General features: G+C 28.1%; 2 protein-coding genes across 22 annotated transcripts in view; one reads left to right on the plus strand and one right to left on the minus strand.

The window, feature by feature from the left end:
* LOC134705788 (uncharacterized) overlaps positions 1–12,958 on the plus strand; it is a 474,551-nt gene that overhangs the window by 288,241 nt on the left and 173,352 nt on the right. The window lies entirely within an intron of this gene.
* Positions 1–12,958, minus strand: part of LOC134707323 (dynamin-1-like) — a 50,612-nt gene that overhangs the window by 6,611 nt on the left and 31,043 nt on the right. For 8 of the 21 annotated variants that reach the window (XM_063566984.1, XM_063566980.1, XM_063566981.1 and 5 more), the window contains exons 15-25: positions 11,601–11,730; positions 7,147–7,293; positions 6,506–6,562; positions 5,889–6,067; positions 4,889–5,053; positions 3,534–3,551; positions 2,302–2,337; positions 2,002–2,034; positions 1,697–1,729; positions 1,369–1,401; positions 973–1,008 (exon numbers count right to left, since the gene is read on the minus strand). In XM_063566984.1, coding sequence (XP_063423054.1) covers positions 973–1,008; positions 1,369–1,401; positions 1,697–1,729; positions 2,002–2,034; positions 2,302–2,337; positions 3,534–3,551; positions 4,889–5,053; positions 5,889–6,067; positions 6,506–6,562; positions 7,147–7,293; positions 11,601–11,730 — 867 coding nt within the window. The remainder of the gene's footprint in view (positions 1–972; positions 1,009–1,368; positions 1,402–1,696; positions 1,730–2,001; positions 2,035–2,301; positions 2,338–3,533; positions 3,552–4,888; positions 5,054–5,888; positions 6,068–6,505; positions 6,563–7,146; positions 7,294–11,600; positions 11,731–12,958) is intronic. The other 13 variants (XM_063566992.1, XM_063566987.1, XM_063566988.1 and 10 more) reach the window with 6 other exon arrangements.

Genomic DNA, 12,958 nt, shown 5'->3' on the forward strand with positions numbered 1-12,958 from the left:
TTCACTGGTGTCACATGTAATTTTAAAGTGTATTACAATATATTTGTTTCAATATGTTTTGAAAGTCCAATTTTATAGCAAAAATCTTAATCAAATTGAAACATTTTAAATAAAACCCTTTTTTCCGTTAACGAAGCTGTACATAAATTTTAGACTTGTTCTTTTTTAATTGTATTCTAAGCATTATAAAATTTTAAACCCAAATTTCTTTAAAGAGTTTTTCAATTAATATATTTGATTCTGCAAAAATAAATAATTTGAATAAAATTATAAAGCAATCCACACTGAAGCATAACACTCACATGAAATAATTCAATAAATTAATTGAAACTTTACAACATAATATTTCAAATACACAAAGATTTCTTCAGCATCTACATAACAGAATACAGAATATCTTCCACATATGAAGCTTTAGCAAATTTTAAAACCAAAAAAAAAATAACAATTTTTCTTGGTTTCCTGTACCTGCACAGTTTTAAGGCAAGTATGCTTGTTGCAAGTCTTATTAACATTACAACCTATAGTTGGGGGTGTTAATTATGACGAAAGGGTAAATCTTTTCAGATGCTTTAATTGAACAGAAACTGACTATTGTCTGAAATGTTTTATGGATGTGTGGAATTCTCTCTGGATTTAAACACCAAAACAAGATTTTGTTTTTACCAGAATTACGTGATTGCAAATGGTCAATGGTAATTCATAGCTAAACAGTACCTTACACTTGACCATAATTCATTAATTTAAATAACTGGTCGAGTTGAAATGAACTTTATTCGCAAAATATAGTTAATGTACCAAAAAAAGTCTATAAAATCACATAACGATATATAAAAGCTACCTAAAAGGATCAGACATTATTTTCGGTATAAGAACAAATGAATAATGCTTTTGTATTTATAATTATAAGGGAGTTAACTTTTGTTCAAGGAAGATAACTCTGCAATCACTAAACGACAATATAAAACCTACCCTTGTGCAATTCCTTGCGCTATGAATGGTGCTGCACTGTAAATGTTAGAGAAATAAAATCAGTATTACACCTTCATACATTATATATACAAACATTTAACTGTTTAATCTCAAAGTATTTCAAACAATAGTTTATGATTTGTTACAAAAATAACCTTTTGAAATATCAAACTAACCACAAACAATACACCTCCCTTTTTAAAAAGTATAAAGTTTATTCCAAAAGTCATCTTAATCAATTATTTATTAATGTTTTGCATGTCTTCAGTTACTTATGTATGTATACAAAGAGATCCTTTCAGGACTGATGAACCTAAGTTTATATTTCTTTATTAACTTTTTACCAGTTTGTTTACATTTTATTATTTGAATGATATTTATTTATTTACATCCTACCTTCTAGCAGCATCCGCAGCATAGGGTGCAGCACTACAATTGAAAATATTGATTCCATTCATTTTATTTAAATGTCTTCATAAATTAATTTTCATTTCATTTTTTTTCTTTAAACTCTTTCTCAAATATTTTTTTGGCAAAAAATTTCATATATTTTTTTTTCCTCCTGAATTATTTACTTTTAGTTACTAAAATTTTCATATCCTTATAATTTTTTTCTTTATCTAAATAAAGCATAAAATATACTAGGACATAGTAATTCAATTCCCTTATCTTACAGTACACTCATAATATTAATTATTTTAGTAACATGTTTTTATTATCCTACCTTTTTGCAATATCTGCAGCATAGGGGGCAGCACTACAATTAAAAATATTGTTATAATAAGGTTTTAAAAACTCTAGCATTTTCCCTATACATTTATTTCTTTTTTCTTGTAAAGATTTTTTCTCTTATTGTAGATTTATTCATTTATTTTCACCAAAACACAAACATTTTCGCTATATTTACTCAGTTTAAATATTATTTTTTTTGTTTGATTCTTCTTTTTTCATATTTTTCAAATTATTTCAATAAAGTCAAATTGTATTTTAAATTTTTTAAATTGTGATCATACAAACAAATATTCCTACCTGTGGGCTATTTCTCCAGCATAGGGGGCAGCACTAGAAATATGAAAAAAATATTCCATGTAATGTTAAATTTATTTTAAAAGATTCACAACTACATTTTTTTTCTTTTGATAGTCATTTATTTCATAAAAACATGTTTAAAAAAATGTACAAATTTATGAAATCAGAATATTTTATTTGTTAACACTGGAAGGAGTTTCCATATCTAAAGAATAAGTGAACCAACCCTTATGGTTATCAATCACAACTATTGTAAAACTTTAATTTTGTGATACAATCAAGAGGTTTTATTGAACCTACCCTTTAGTTGCCTGCTGAGCTAGGTAAATGGATGCTCTGTAATTATATTGAAACATAAAAAATAACTTTTTTTTTGTGTTTTATTTACTTAATTCTAGCCTAAATGAAACAACATTTAAATTTGAGTGCATTTTTGGTACTAATAACTAAATACTCATACAACATAAATATAAGGGATAATTGAACAGGCAAACATTCTACAATTTATATCCATTTGCTAACCAACTGTCCAAGTGGAATGGTATTTAAAAAAAAAATAATCAGATATTAAATTGTTAACTTTAACTTTCTTGAATTTAAGTTTTCTCTATTTTCTAATTTATTTTTGAACTTATTTTCAATCACAGTTGTGAATATCGTTTATATGTTAAGAAGTACATTTATCTAGCATTCACCAATATTTCATAGTGTAATAGAAGTGAAAGATATTTCAGCCACCATGCCATCAAAAACTGGTACCCCATCAAATATTTGGCATGGTTCCTTGTTATTAGAGAAAAGCCGGAATAGAAGTGATTGTTCAGAAGATTATTTTTTCTACTTCTCTTCAACCTGAAATTCTGTAAAAATTTTGAGAATAGATTGATGAAGGTGTAATACTGTTTAAAAAGCACACACATACAATTTTGTTAATAAACACTGTGTATAAATCGTAAAATATTCAAAAATTCTAAAAATAATCAAATAAAAAAAATCTATGCAGGAAGGTTGCATGCAATTATACAATTATTATACCAAATGTACAAATTGTTAATTTAACTGATAAAAGTCTATCTGAATATAACTATTTATATTTTTTTATATTCCAAATAAATTCCAGTACAAAATCAAAATAAATTCAGTTGGTGGAGACATTTAAATCTTAAACACCATTTCATAAAATGCAATGGACTGTTGCAATAACCAAATGAAGGGTCCATATTTGACATATTTAATGAAGTTTCTACCCATACCGAACATACCCTCTTTTTCCATCTAGCCTACCAATTTTTACGGTTTCTTATCTAATTTTTTGGTTCAGTTTATTCATTCAATAACACCGCCACGTAAAAAAACACAAATATTTCGAAATTGATTTTTACATTTTAACATCTTAAAACTTTTTTGTCATACATTTGGTTTAATCAAGGTATATCATATAAATATTAATATACAGGAGAAATATTGGTTTATACAAATATCCCAGCACCACAAGCAGAACTAGATCTAGCAAAGTAAATGCAAACACATACCGGCCACTTTGGTTGAAACTGTAAAATGTTAGATTCACATGCAACATTTACACAACATATATCAAATAATATCTATACACTGTCTAATAAACCAGATTTTAATACTACCCCATACATTCTGTCTTTAATCAAAATACATTGATAACCAACTATTTTTTTGTATAAAAAAAATCCCCTAAAAGGTGCAAGTCGAGGCAGACCTTGTAAAACTCTAAGGAATCAAGGTCCTTAAACACACCTTAAGAAGTATTTTTTGTGATGGATTTACTTATTCAAAGTTTATGAGAAGACTACCAATTCTAATTCCAAAATCTACTTCGAAATTGAATAGAAACCATTAAATGTGGAAATAGTATTGGACAAAATTGTTGGTGTACAGTTAATTCTGTATACAGGTACAATTTTCTGTGTAATAATAAAAAATTTGAAAATAAATTTAATATGTAGTCCTTTACTGGACTAACCATTTTCTTAAGTTACATTCATAATGTATTGTCAATTATAATAATAGTATATTACATTCAAGATGCATTCATTTACATTTAATTTTGGTGAGTTTTAAACAAACATGAAGTCGATAAACAATCATTCTCTAAACATATTTGCATATCATATGTACCTAATTCAAGCTGTTGAGGATAGATGCATATATTGCATACTTATATTTAAGTTATACACTGTATATGTCAATTGCTAATGTGTGGGTGCTATTATTTATGTGTCAAAGCTTGCTGCAAAAGTAGGCAATCATATAGGATTTGGATATGTCTTAAAAGATATTTTTGGTTGACTTGAGCTTTAACTTGTATCATGCTCATTTTTCTTTTCAAAGTGTTAATATAAACATGCCACATAGACATACAATTTAGGGTAACATGCCTTGATTATCTGACTACATGAATTAAATTAAGTTTGATTATATTCTGTTTTTCATGCAGCATGTCATTGGATGCATTTCACTTTAAAACATCATTCTCTTGATTAAGGATTTTACATATGTTAAATAAACAGGTCTTCCATTCTAGGTCCAAATGAACAAAATACTTAATAGAGCACAGATATGGTTAAATATTAAAAAGAATGTATAGGAAGAAACATAAATAACATTGATTATATTTGAGGCACAAAAAAGCATGATTAAACTTATTTTTTACCCTACTAAGATAACCTTCAAAATGAATAACTGTAAGTCCTATACATGCAGTTAAATTTTTAGAAAGTCTTTTTAATAATCTTAGTTTTCTACCTGTTGTATTTTTTTTTTGAAATTAATACAAACATGTCTGAATATACAATCCCCAATACAAAAACATAAAAAACAAAAAAAAATTAAAACTTATTTCTAGAGTACATACGCAGGTATTGGTGGTCCACCTCCCGGTGCTGTTGGTGCTGGTCTGTTTGGAATGGATGGTGCCGGTCTGTTTGGCATTGATGATCCACCAGGACCTGGTCGATTGGGCAATGGTGGTGGTGGTCCACCCCTAGATGGTTTCGGTGATGATGGTCTTGACCCACCTCTGTAAATAATTCAAATTTTATTATTGATCTTTCCAGTATGGTTTCTCATGTTTACACAACTGATATTCCATTTAATGTGTTTGTTTCTAAAGACAAGAGCTTGGGTCTATCTACTATGTACATGCATTTTTTTTACAAATATATTTTGGAGCTTTTATTATCATGAAGATCCCAATTTGATCTTCAAGTACCTTGTTTCTTTGACAATGTAATTCATACATATATTTCTAAATAATTTAAGAAACTGCAGACATCTTTAATTTCATGGTAAAAATCAAATTTTAATCAAGACATTTTCAATTGATATTTTTTTGTATTTTGTATGTAGTGATGTTACACTATTGTTTCGGATAAGGGTTAAGGTTGGTACCTATTAAAACGTTTAAACCCACTGCATATGTTTGCACCTGTCCTTAGTCAGGAATCTGATGTTCAGTAGTTGTGGTTTGTTGGTGTGCTTCATAAGTGTTTCTTGTTTCTTGCTTTTTTAAGAGATTAGACCGTTGGTTTTCCCTTTTGTATGGTTTAACACTAGTAAATTAATTTTTAGACCCTTTATACCTTGCTGTTCAGTGTTATCCAGGGCTCCATGTTGAAGACTGTAATTTGATATATAATGGTTTACTTCTACAAATTATGGAGAGTTGTCTCATTGGCAATCATACCACATCTTCTCATATTTATATCCTTTTTTAAGATTAGGAAATAATTTCAGGACAATAATTTTTTAAATACAAATATATATAGTAATAATGATGATGTGAAACAGTTTTGAACTCCAGACTACACCCTCTACACACAATCCTGGTTCCACCACTAGACTGTCCTACATACCCATTAGTAGTTTGATCAATGTGTAACCAGTCATTATCTACAGGAGGGGGCGTAGGTGTAGAATTCGTTGTCACATTTATATCACCAATAATATGCAGAGCTTCCTTTGTGGCGTGATACATTCTCAACAACTCCTCCCTTCTCTGAGCCTCTTCTTGGGATTCCTCCATTAATGATTGCTATTTTGATAAAATACAAAATAATCATATTGTTGACACACAATTATAATTGACTAACTGACAATTTCATTGATTTTTTATATTAGATAAATTTTGCAACTGTATAGAATGATAGAAAAGTTGTATAGTTGTTAACAATTTCAAAAAGTTTTCACTGTCTTGGCCTATTTTTTTTAAATGCTTGTTTGAATAGAATTGAAAGAAATAAGAATAAAATAAATATACATGAAACAAAATGTAACTAAAACCAAACTTATGTTCCAAAAAACAATATATCTAACTAAAAATTAAATTTGTCTAAATTAACAATTATTGAGTCAATGCATATGTCTAATGAAATGAACCAACAAAATATTTCACTATTTTTTTTGTGACAAAAAGGGCACTGTAATATTGAAATGAGTGTTGCAGTAACTAATTCCCTTATACATATTGTACCTGATCAACAGTCGAGTATAAATGTGCCATTAATTCTGCTCCTATAAACTCTTGTACCTGTAAAATATAACACAATTTGATCACTTAGCAGGTTTTATATATGATAATTATTTTAAATAAAAAATATCAAGCTTAAGCCAAAAAACTGGTTTGTTCCATGTTTCGCAAGCTGGTCAAAATGCAAGTTATGATGATAGTATTCTCCATGCCAAAGTTTATTTATTTACTTCAAAGAGTTATATCAGTTTTGGGGAGACAGGTAGTATTTATGAATGAAAGCTTGGTAAAAAAAACATCTGCTGTCTGCTGGTTTGTTGATGTTCAATTTTTTCAAAACATAGAATCACAGCAGATAGTTTTATTGCATCCCATCAAAGTGACAAGACTACTCAAGGATTTGCTGTTTGGAGACTGGGCCATGGAATTTATGAATTGTACCTTGTTATGATACAAAACTGGCTGTAGTTTTACATTTTTTGCATTGTTTATGTTTTTGAAGAGGGGACATGTAGTGTGTGCCCCTGTATGAATCCAAACCTGTGTGGACAATCTTTTCTGGAACAACTTGCCTATTAATAACCTTTAAAATCATTATGATTTTAGATATCAGATTTACTTTCCTTTGACAAACGGGTACTTACATTGTTTACACATAGGAACATGATGGTTTTAGGTACCAGATCTCTCTGAGTTTTGTTCACTATTTTCATGTAGGAATCTACTAAATTTCTAATGGTCTCAACCTGTCTTTCGAGCTGTGGATCCATAGAACCTATATCGTCCTTAGCCTGAAAATAAACATGAAATAGAAAAATAAACTTATACATTCAGTTAGTATGATTTATTCCCTTTAACTAAACTGATGTTCCTCTAGAATTACCCATATATCTAAATATAACGTTGGAGTTATTAGTGTTCAAAGTGATAAATAATAGTTGTTAAATAGGAATATATTGACAAAACTAAAACTTAATCTACAGTATTTCTTGAGGAAAAGGATTTTGGACCTATGGCTTTTGATTTTCTTTCAAACTAAAGACCTAAATAATGCAAGATCAGTTCGTGATTTTCATGCTTTGGAAAGCAAAATAAGACTATTCTATTTGAATTATTTATTCCATTAAACATATAGTAAGAAAATAGGGGACAGATTTGTAAGAGCAACTTTTATAGTTTCTGATTCCTAGATACATGTATATTTAAATATCATGTGCATTTTATTCTTATTTGATGATTCATCTGTATAAATATCGTTCAAACTCAAACAATACAGTCAAAAGACACATATTTGAACTCTATTGTAGCAAGCTAATAATAAATAAATTATGAAACTTTTGCTTGTGGTTTACTTTCCTTTAAAATTAGCAGTTAAGATAAAATCATGAAATTATTCAAATCCCATATATATGATATTTAGGAAAGATGTGCACCAAGGCAATGTTAAATCATCACAAAATATACATCACGCACAGGTTTGGCTTTTAAAATTCATGAAAATAAGCCATTTCTACCATAGCAAGCTTTACCAAATCTAAATGTATGGCAATATCTGAATATTGGTAAGCAATTGAAAGCAACACTATTTAGGTTTCCTTAATTCAAAATACTAATTTCCTATCTATTTTAAGATCTGTGTCCAACTAAATACTAGGTGATATATAACCCTATATAGGATATACATCTATTATATGGTAGAGAAAACTAAATTTCTACTTATATGAAAATAGATGTAACATGCATGTTGAATACAAAACAGATTTATGTGAGTTAATTTGTGTACATTGTATTATAATAATTATCTAAATATCTTTGTTACTGTGGATTTATTATTATTCCTGGAATTCAATTTATTTTTTGATATCGTGATTACAAGTGAACCACGAATTTAACAAATAAATGTTTATCAAAGTAAAAATTCTCTATTCTCTGAAAAACCAACAAAATTAATGATCCATTAAAACATAATGTTTCCTCAATCCACTAAAATATTTACCCACTAAAATAAATGAATCCACAGTATTCAATATCAATATGTCACAAAATGATTGTTTTGACAGGTATTTTAAAATATGGCCAAATCATTTCTGAAAATCAGTTTCCTCTCTTTAAGGTGGTACCTAACACTTTAACTAAAATTAATTTGGCTCGTTTAATTTTCTTAAAACTTTGACAAAGTATTTACTTTTACCCTTAGACAAAAATATAAAAATTTCAAAAAATTTGAACCAACCGTTTATTCAGAAAAATTACACTGGTTATATAGCATTTTGACAAACACTTATTTTGATCATTGAGAAGCTTAATATTCCCTTATGAACACAATGTCATTAAAACGTTTTGCTGTTTTTACAGAGTTATCTCCCTGTAGTGTTAGGTACCACCTTAAGTTTAAATTTTGTTAATAATTTATCACTAAACAAAGGCTGTACTCGCAGTGAACAAATTTTTGATTGGTTATTTTTTTTTTTAATTATGTATAAAAAGGTCTTATTCACAAGAAGAAAGTCATTAATAATAACTAAGTAATATTAATTTAAACAGTATATCAAAGGTAGGGTAGAAGTAAATAGCTAGGAGACAAGAACACATCAACAAGTTTGCTTTTAAAATGCAATATTTATACTTATATATACTACAATAATTTTCTTCTTAGTAAATGCTTATGTTTTAAAAAAAACAGTACTAGCTTAAATTTACAAACAAAACTTGTTCACAAAAATGGTTGACTTCTAATAAGCATCACCTTTAAATGGCCTTTCCACATTTAAATAAAATTCACTTAAAAAAAAATAATAAACATTCAGTTGTCTCCCTTGTCGAAGTAGCGTAGGGGAGACAATTCTATTTTTTTAATATGAATTTCACATAGTGTCATTTTAGTGAAAAAGCCACAAAAACATTAGAATAAACTACAGACAATTACAATATATAAATAAGATATACACCATGAATGTAAGAAATACAGGTACAACAACTATCCTGAGTGTCAATCATAAGATTTAAAAACTTTTTCCAACCCATGACTGATGTCCTCAATCAGATCTGTTAACAATACATGTATTAATTATAAAAAAACAGAAAGAGAATAATAAATAGTTTTATGTAAGTAGTAAAAATCATGATACCACTTTTTTTTTAGTAACATATAATCTTGTACTGATTGAGGACATTAGCAGGTTGAATAAAAGCTCAGAAATTGTTTAAATAAAGTTTGGTAAGATAATTTAAGTTTGATTTTTAAGTGATCTCAACATAAAATTTGCATAATTCTGATCAGTATAAGTTACATTCAACATTTCAACACCAAATAACATACAGGCATAACTGATTTCATAAGAATACTTTCAACATACCCTTCCAGACTAAAAACAAGAAACAAAAGTATGGTTATTTTTAACTGAAAAGGAGAAAGCTTCAAATTATAATAATACCCACAATCCTTTAATTTCCAAGACAGCCAATAGCTACATAGATTGTTCTAAATTAACAAACTGTCATTAAATACATAATCAGATGGGAAATTCCATTAAAAAATACAAATAACCCAGGGAAAGCACTCATAAGATAGGAAGGTTTCACTTGGTTTTTAAGACATACTTATAGTATGCTCTTTGTATCAATAAAAGTTTAAAATACAGTCCAAGAAACAGATTTTGAAGTGCATTTTCTAAGTGGTTTGTATAATTTTATGAAATATTCCCAAATTACTTTTCAACGGCCAGCTTAGTTAAATGGGAAATCACACACATTTTCTTCATACACAGGTAAAAAACTGCCAATTTTTGTCATTTCAAATTTCTTTAAAAAAAACAATAACAGTAGATAATAAATCATTTTGTTAATTATTTGCTTCTTCTGATGATGAAGTTTAAATATCAAATGGAAAATTTTAACAGTTCTTAAAATGCTATTTACATCATTCTAAATGAAATATAACATATGGCAGTCCGTTTCTGTATAAAAGAAAAGAATTTTAATAATATTGATTGCAACTGAAAAGAAACTTTGGAAAAATGCTGCTGTAAGATGTACATTGACATATTTGCAAATTGAAATTTGAATAATTTTTTTTTTATTAAACTAACTGGTTGAAACTTCCAAGTTTTAAATTTGAGCTTCTTGTGATCTTCAAATGTTGAATCTTGTTATTTGAATGTATAAAATCTTTTTTTAATGGAAAATCCTGTTGGGTCGGTCAGATTAAACTGTAAACTTTTGCAGACAAATGTCAATGTACATAAACAAACATTTAAATAAAAGTATTTAACTATATTCTAAAGGTATAATAAACATTTCTGTTAAGTTTAATCAAGGGGTTTAAGATGCATAGTCATTCCATACTGAGCTTTCAAATTTGACTGCCTACTTGTTACCAAAAGGCAAAGCATGTATGCGCAAACCACAATATATATTGTCATCAGAAAAATTGGGTGCTAAATATAATCCAGACTGAAATTACTTTTTTCAATGGAATTCTGTCATACAATACAAACATGTCACATAATAGACTAGTTTTATATTGCCAACTTTTGACTCTGGAATGTAAATAATAAAAGCAACTAAAAGAAACTTACATCAGGTGCAATTTGGGGGAACAATAAATTGTTCTATGTTTTATAAACACAACAAGATCATCAAGAGAAAAAAGATGATTTACCCCAATTTAAATCTATTGTATGCATGATTTTACTTCTTTAACATGTTTAAGTTGCTCTTATTTAAATGTGTACCAGAATGTGCAACCACAGAGTAGGGAAAACGGGTGAAAAATTATACATTCCATATGTCAAAAGTTCGAAACGTGAAAATACACTTTATAGTTCAATTCGCAAGTTAGATGATCAAAACAATGAATTCAAAAGCTCAGTAAAGACAGATGGAGAGTGCAATTAATTTTTGTTTATATTTTTTGGATTGTGCTACAGTAAGATTGCTAAACAACATTAATTCTGAATTTGTTCATAACATACTAGTATTACTTGTGTCTACTAGTTTAGTTCTAACATTTCAATGCATATTTGCAAACTTTAACTTCAATCTTATAATCTTTGCAATACTACAATGCATTGTTATTTTCCCACAATGCCCTACTTACACTTGTATTTCCTTCTTCCTGTGACCTGTCAGGGTATACTCCTGCCCTGAGAAATGATGCCTTCCAACTATCAATGTCGTCTTGTGATTCTCCAGACAATTCTAATTGCTTATAATCTTTATATACATTTCTGTAAAATAGATGGAAAATAGATTAAAAAATACTATCATTTCAAAACAACTATTAAACGTTTGAAATAATTTCTAATGTTTTTTTTTACATAATGGCTAACACTGATGATCTCCAAATAGACCCATTTCATGTGTATATAAATTTTATGATGCATATAATCACTTAATTAATACACTGTTAAAAACAATGCTTTCTACTAATGGTACACAAAAAAAGCACACACTGATTATCATCTGACTGACTGACTCAGTATGATGAAAGGCTTCTCATAAAATCTGTATGCTTGTCCTCTGACCTGTAAATAAGTATGTCCTTATTAAGTTGCTGTCTTATTGATGTTTAAACCACATCTTCTTTTGTTTAACAAAATTACTTTCCCAGTGAAATCTGTCTGAACTGATCCCTTTGAATTTTCTGCTATATTTATCCTGTATAGGGTCACATGTCTTGTTTGAATTTCAAAATTATATGTACTACTTGTTCCATAGAAAGAAATTCTGATCCACATAAACTTTGATGTAAACATAATATGAGAAAATTGAAACAGTATACAAGAAAATAGATAATATTATACAGTCTTCATTAAATTATATTTATAAACTACCATTAAAATGATGTTTGTCTAGGATAAGGTTGTAAGCAGTGCATAACTGAGGTTAAAGCAGATAACTAGAGTCTAAGTCAGCAAAGAGCACTTTAACTTAACTGATATTAATTCTGAGGTAAAAAAAAAAAATTATGATAGAGAATTTTATATAGTTGAGTAAATTCAAAAAGTTTCCTTTATGGATCATAAAACTTGGCTAGTGAAAATGAGATTTCAAAGGCCATGCCAAAATATTGAGGATGTTTAAATCCGTCAGACAAACATAAAACCAATGCCTCTGTGTTATGCCAGACAAATGTGTCAATTAAGGATTATGATGAGAAAAAAAAGTTACGATTAAATTTATAAATGTATTAATAAAATTCAATGCCATTTAAAGAATTCAGAGTCTTTATATTTAATTATCATTTAAGTGACAAAATCCTAAATTAAAATGAAAGAAAATGAACCAAGATTTAGAAAGAAAGAAAAAGAAATTGAGCAATATTTTATCAAATTTAGTCTTGTAAGAAACAATATATATGTTAGTATCTGTCACCTTGAAAACTAACTCTAGTAATGGTTGCATAATTCCACAAATATGAATTAATAATATCCAGTTAGTAAATATTGGTATTTT

This window comes from Mytilus trossulus, chromosome 2, assembly GCF_036588685.1.
Source record: "Mytilus trossulus isolate FHL-02 chromosome 2, PNRI_Mtr1.1.1.hap1, whole genome shotgun sequence".
In the NCBI taxonomy this organism is placed as follows: Eukaryota; Metazoa; Mollusca; class Bivalvia; order Mytilida; family Mytilidae; genus Mytilus; species Mytilus trossulus.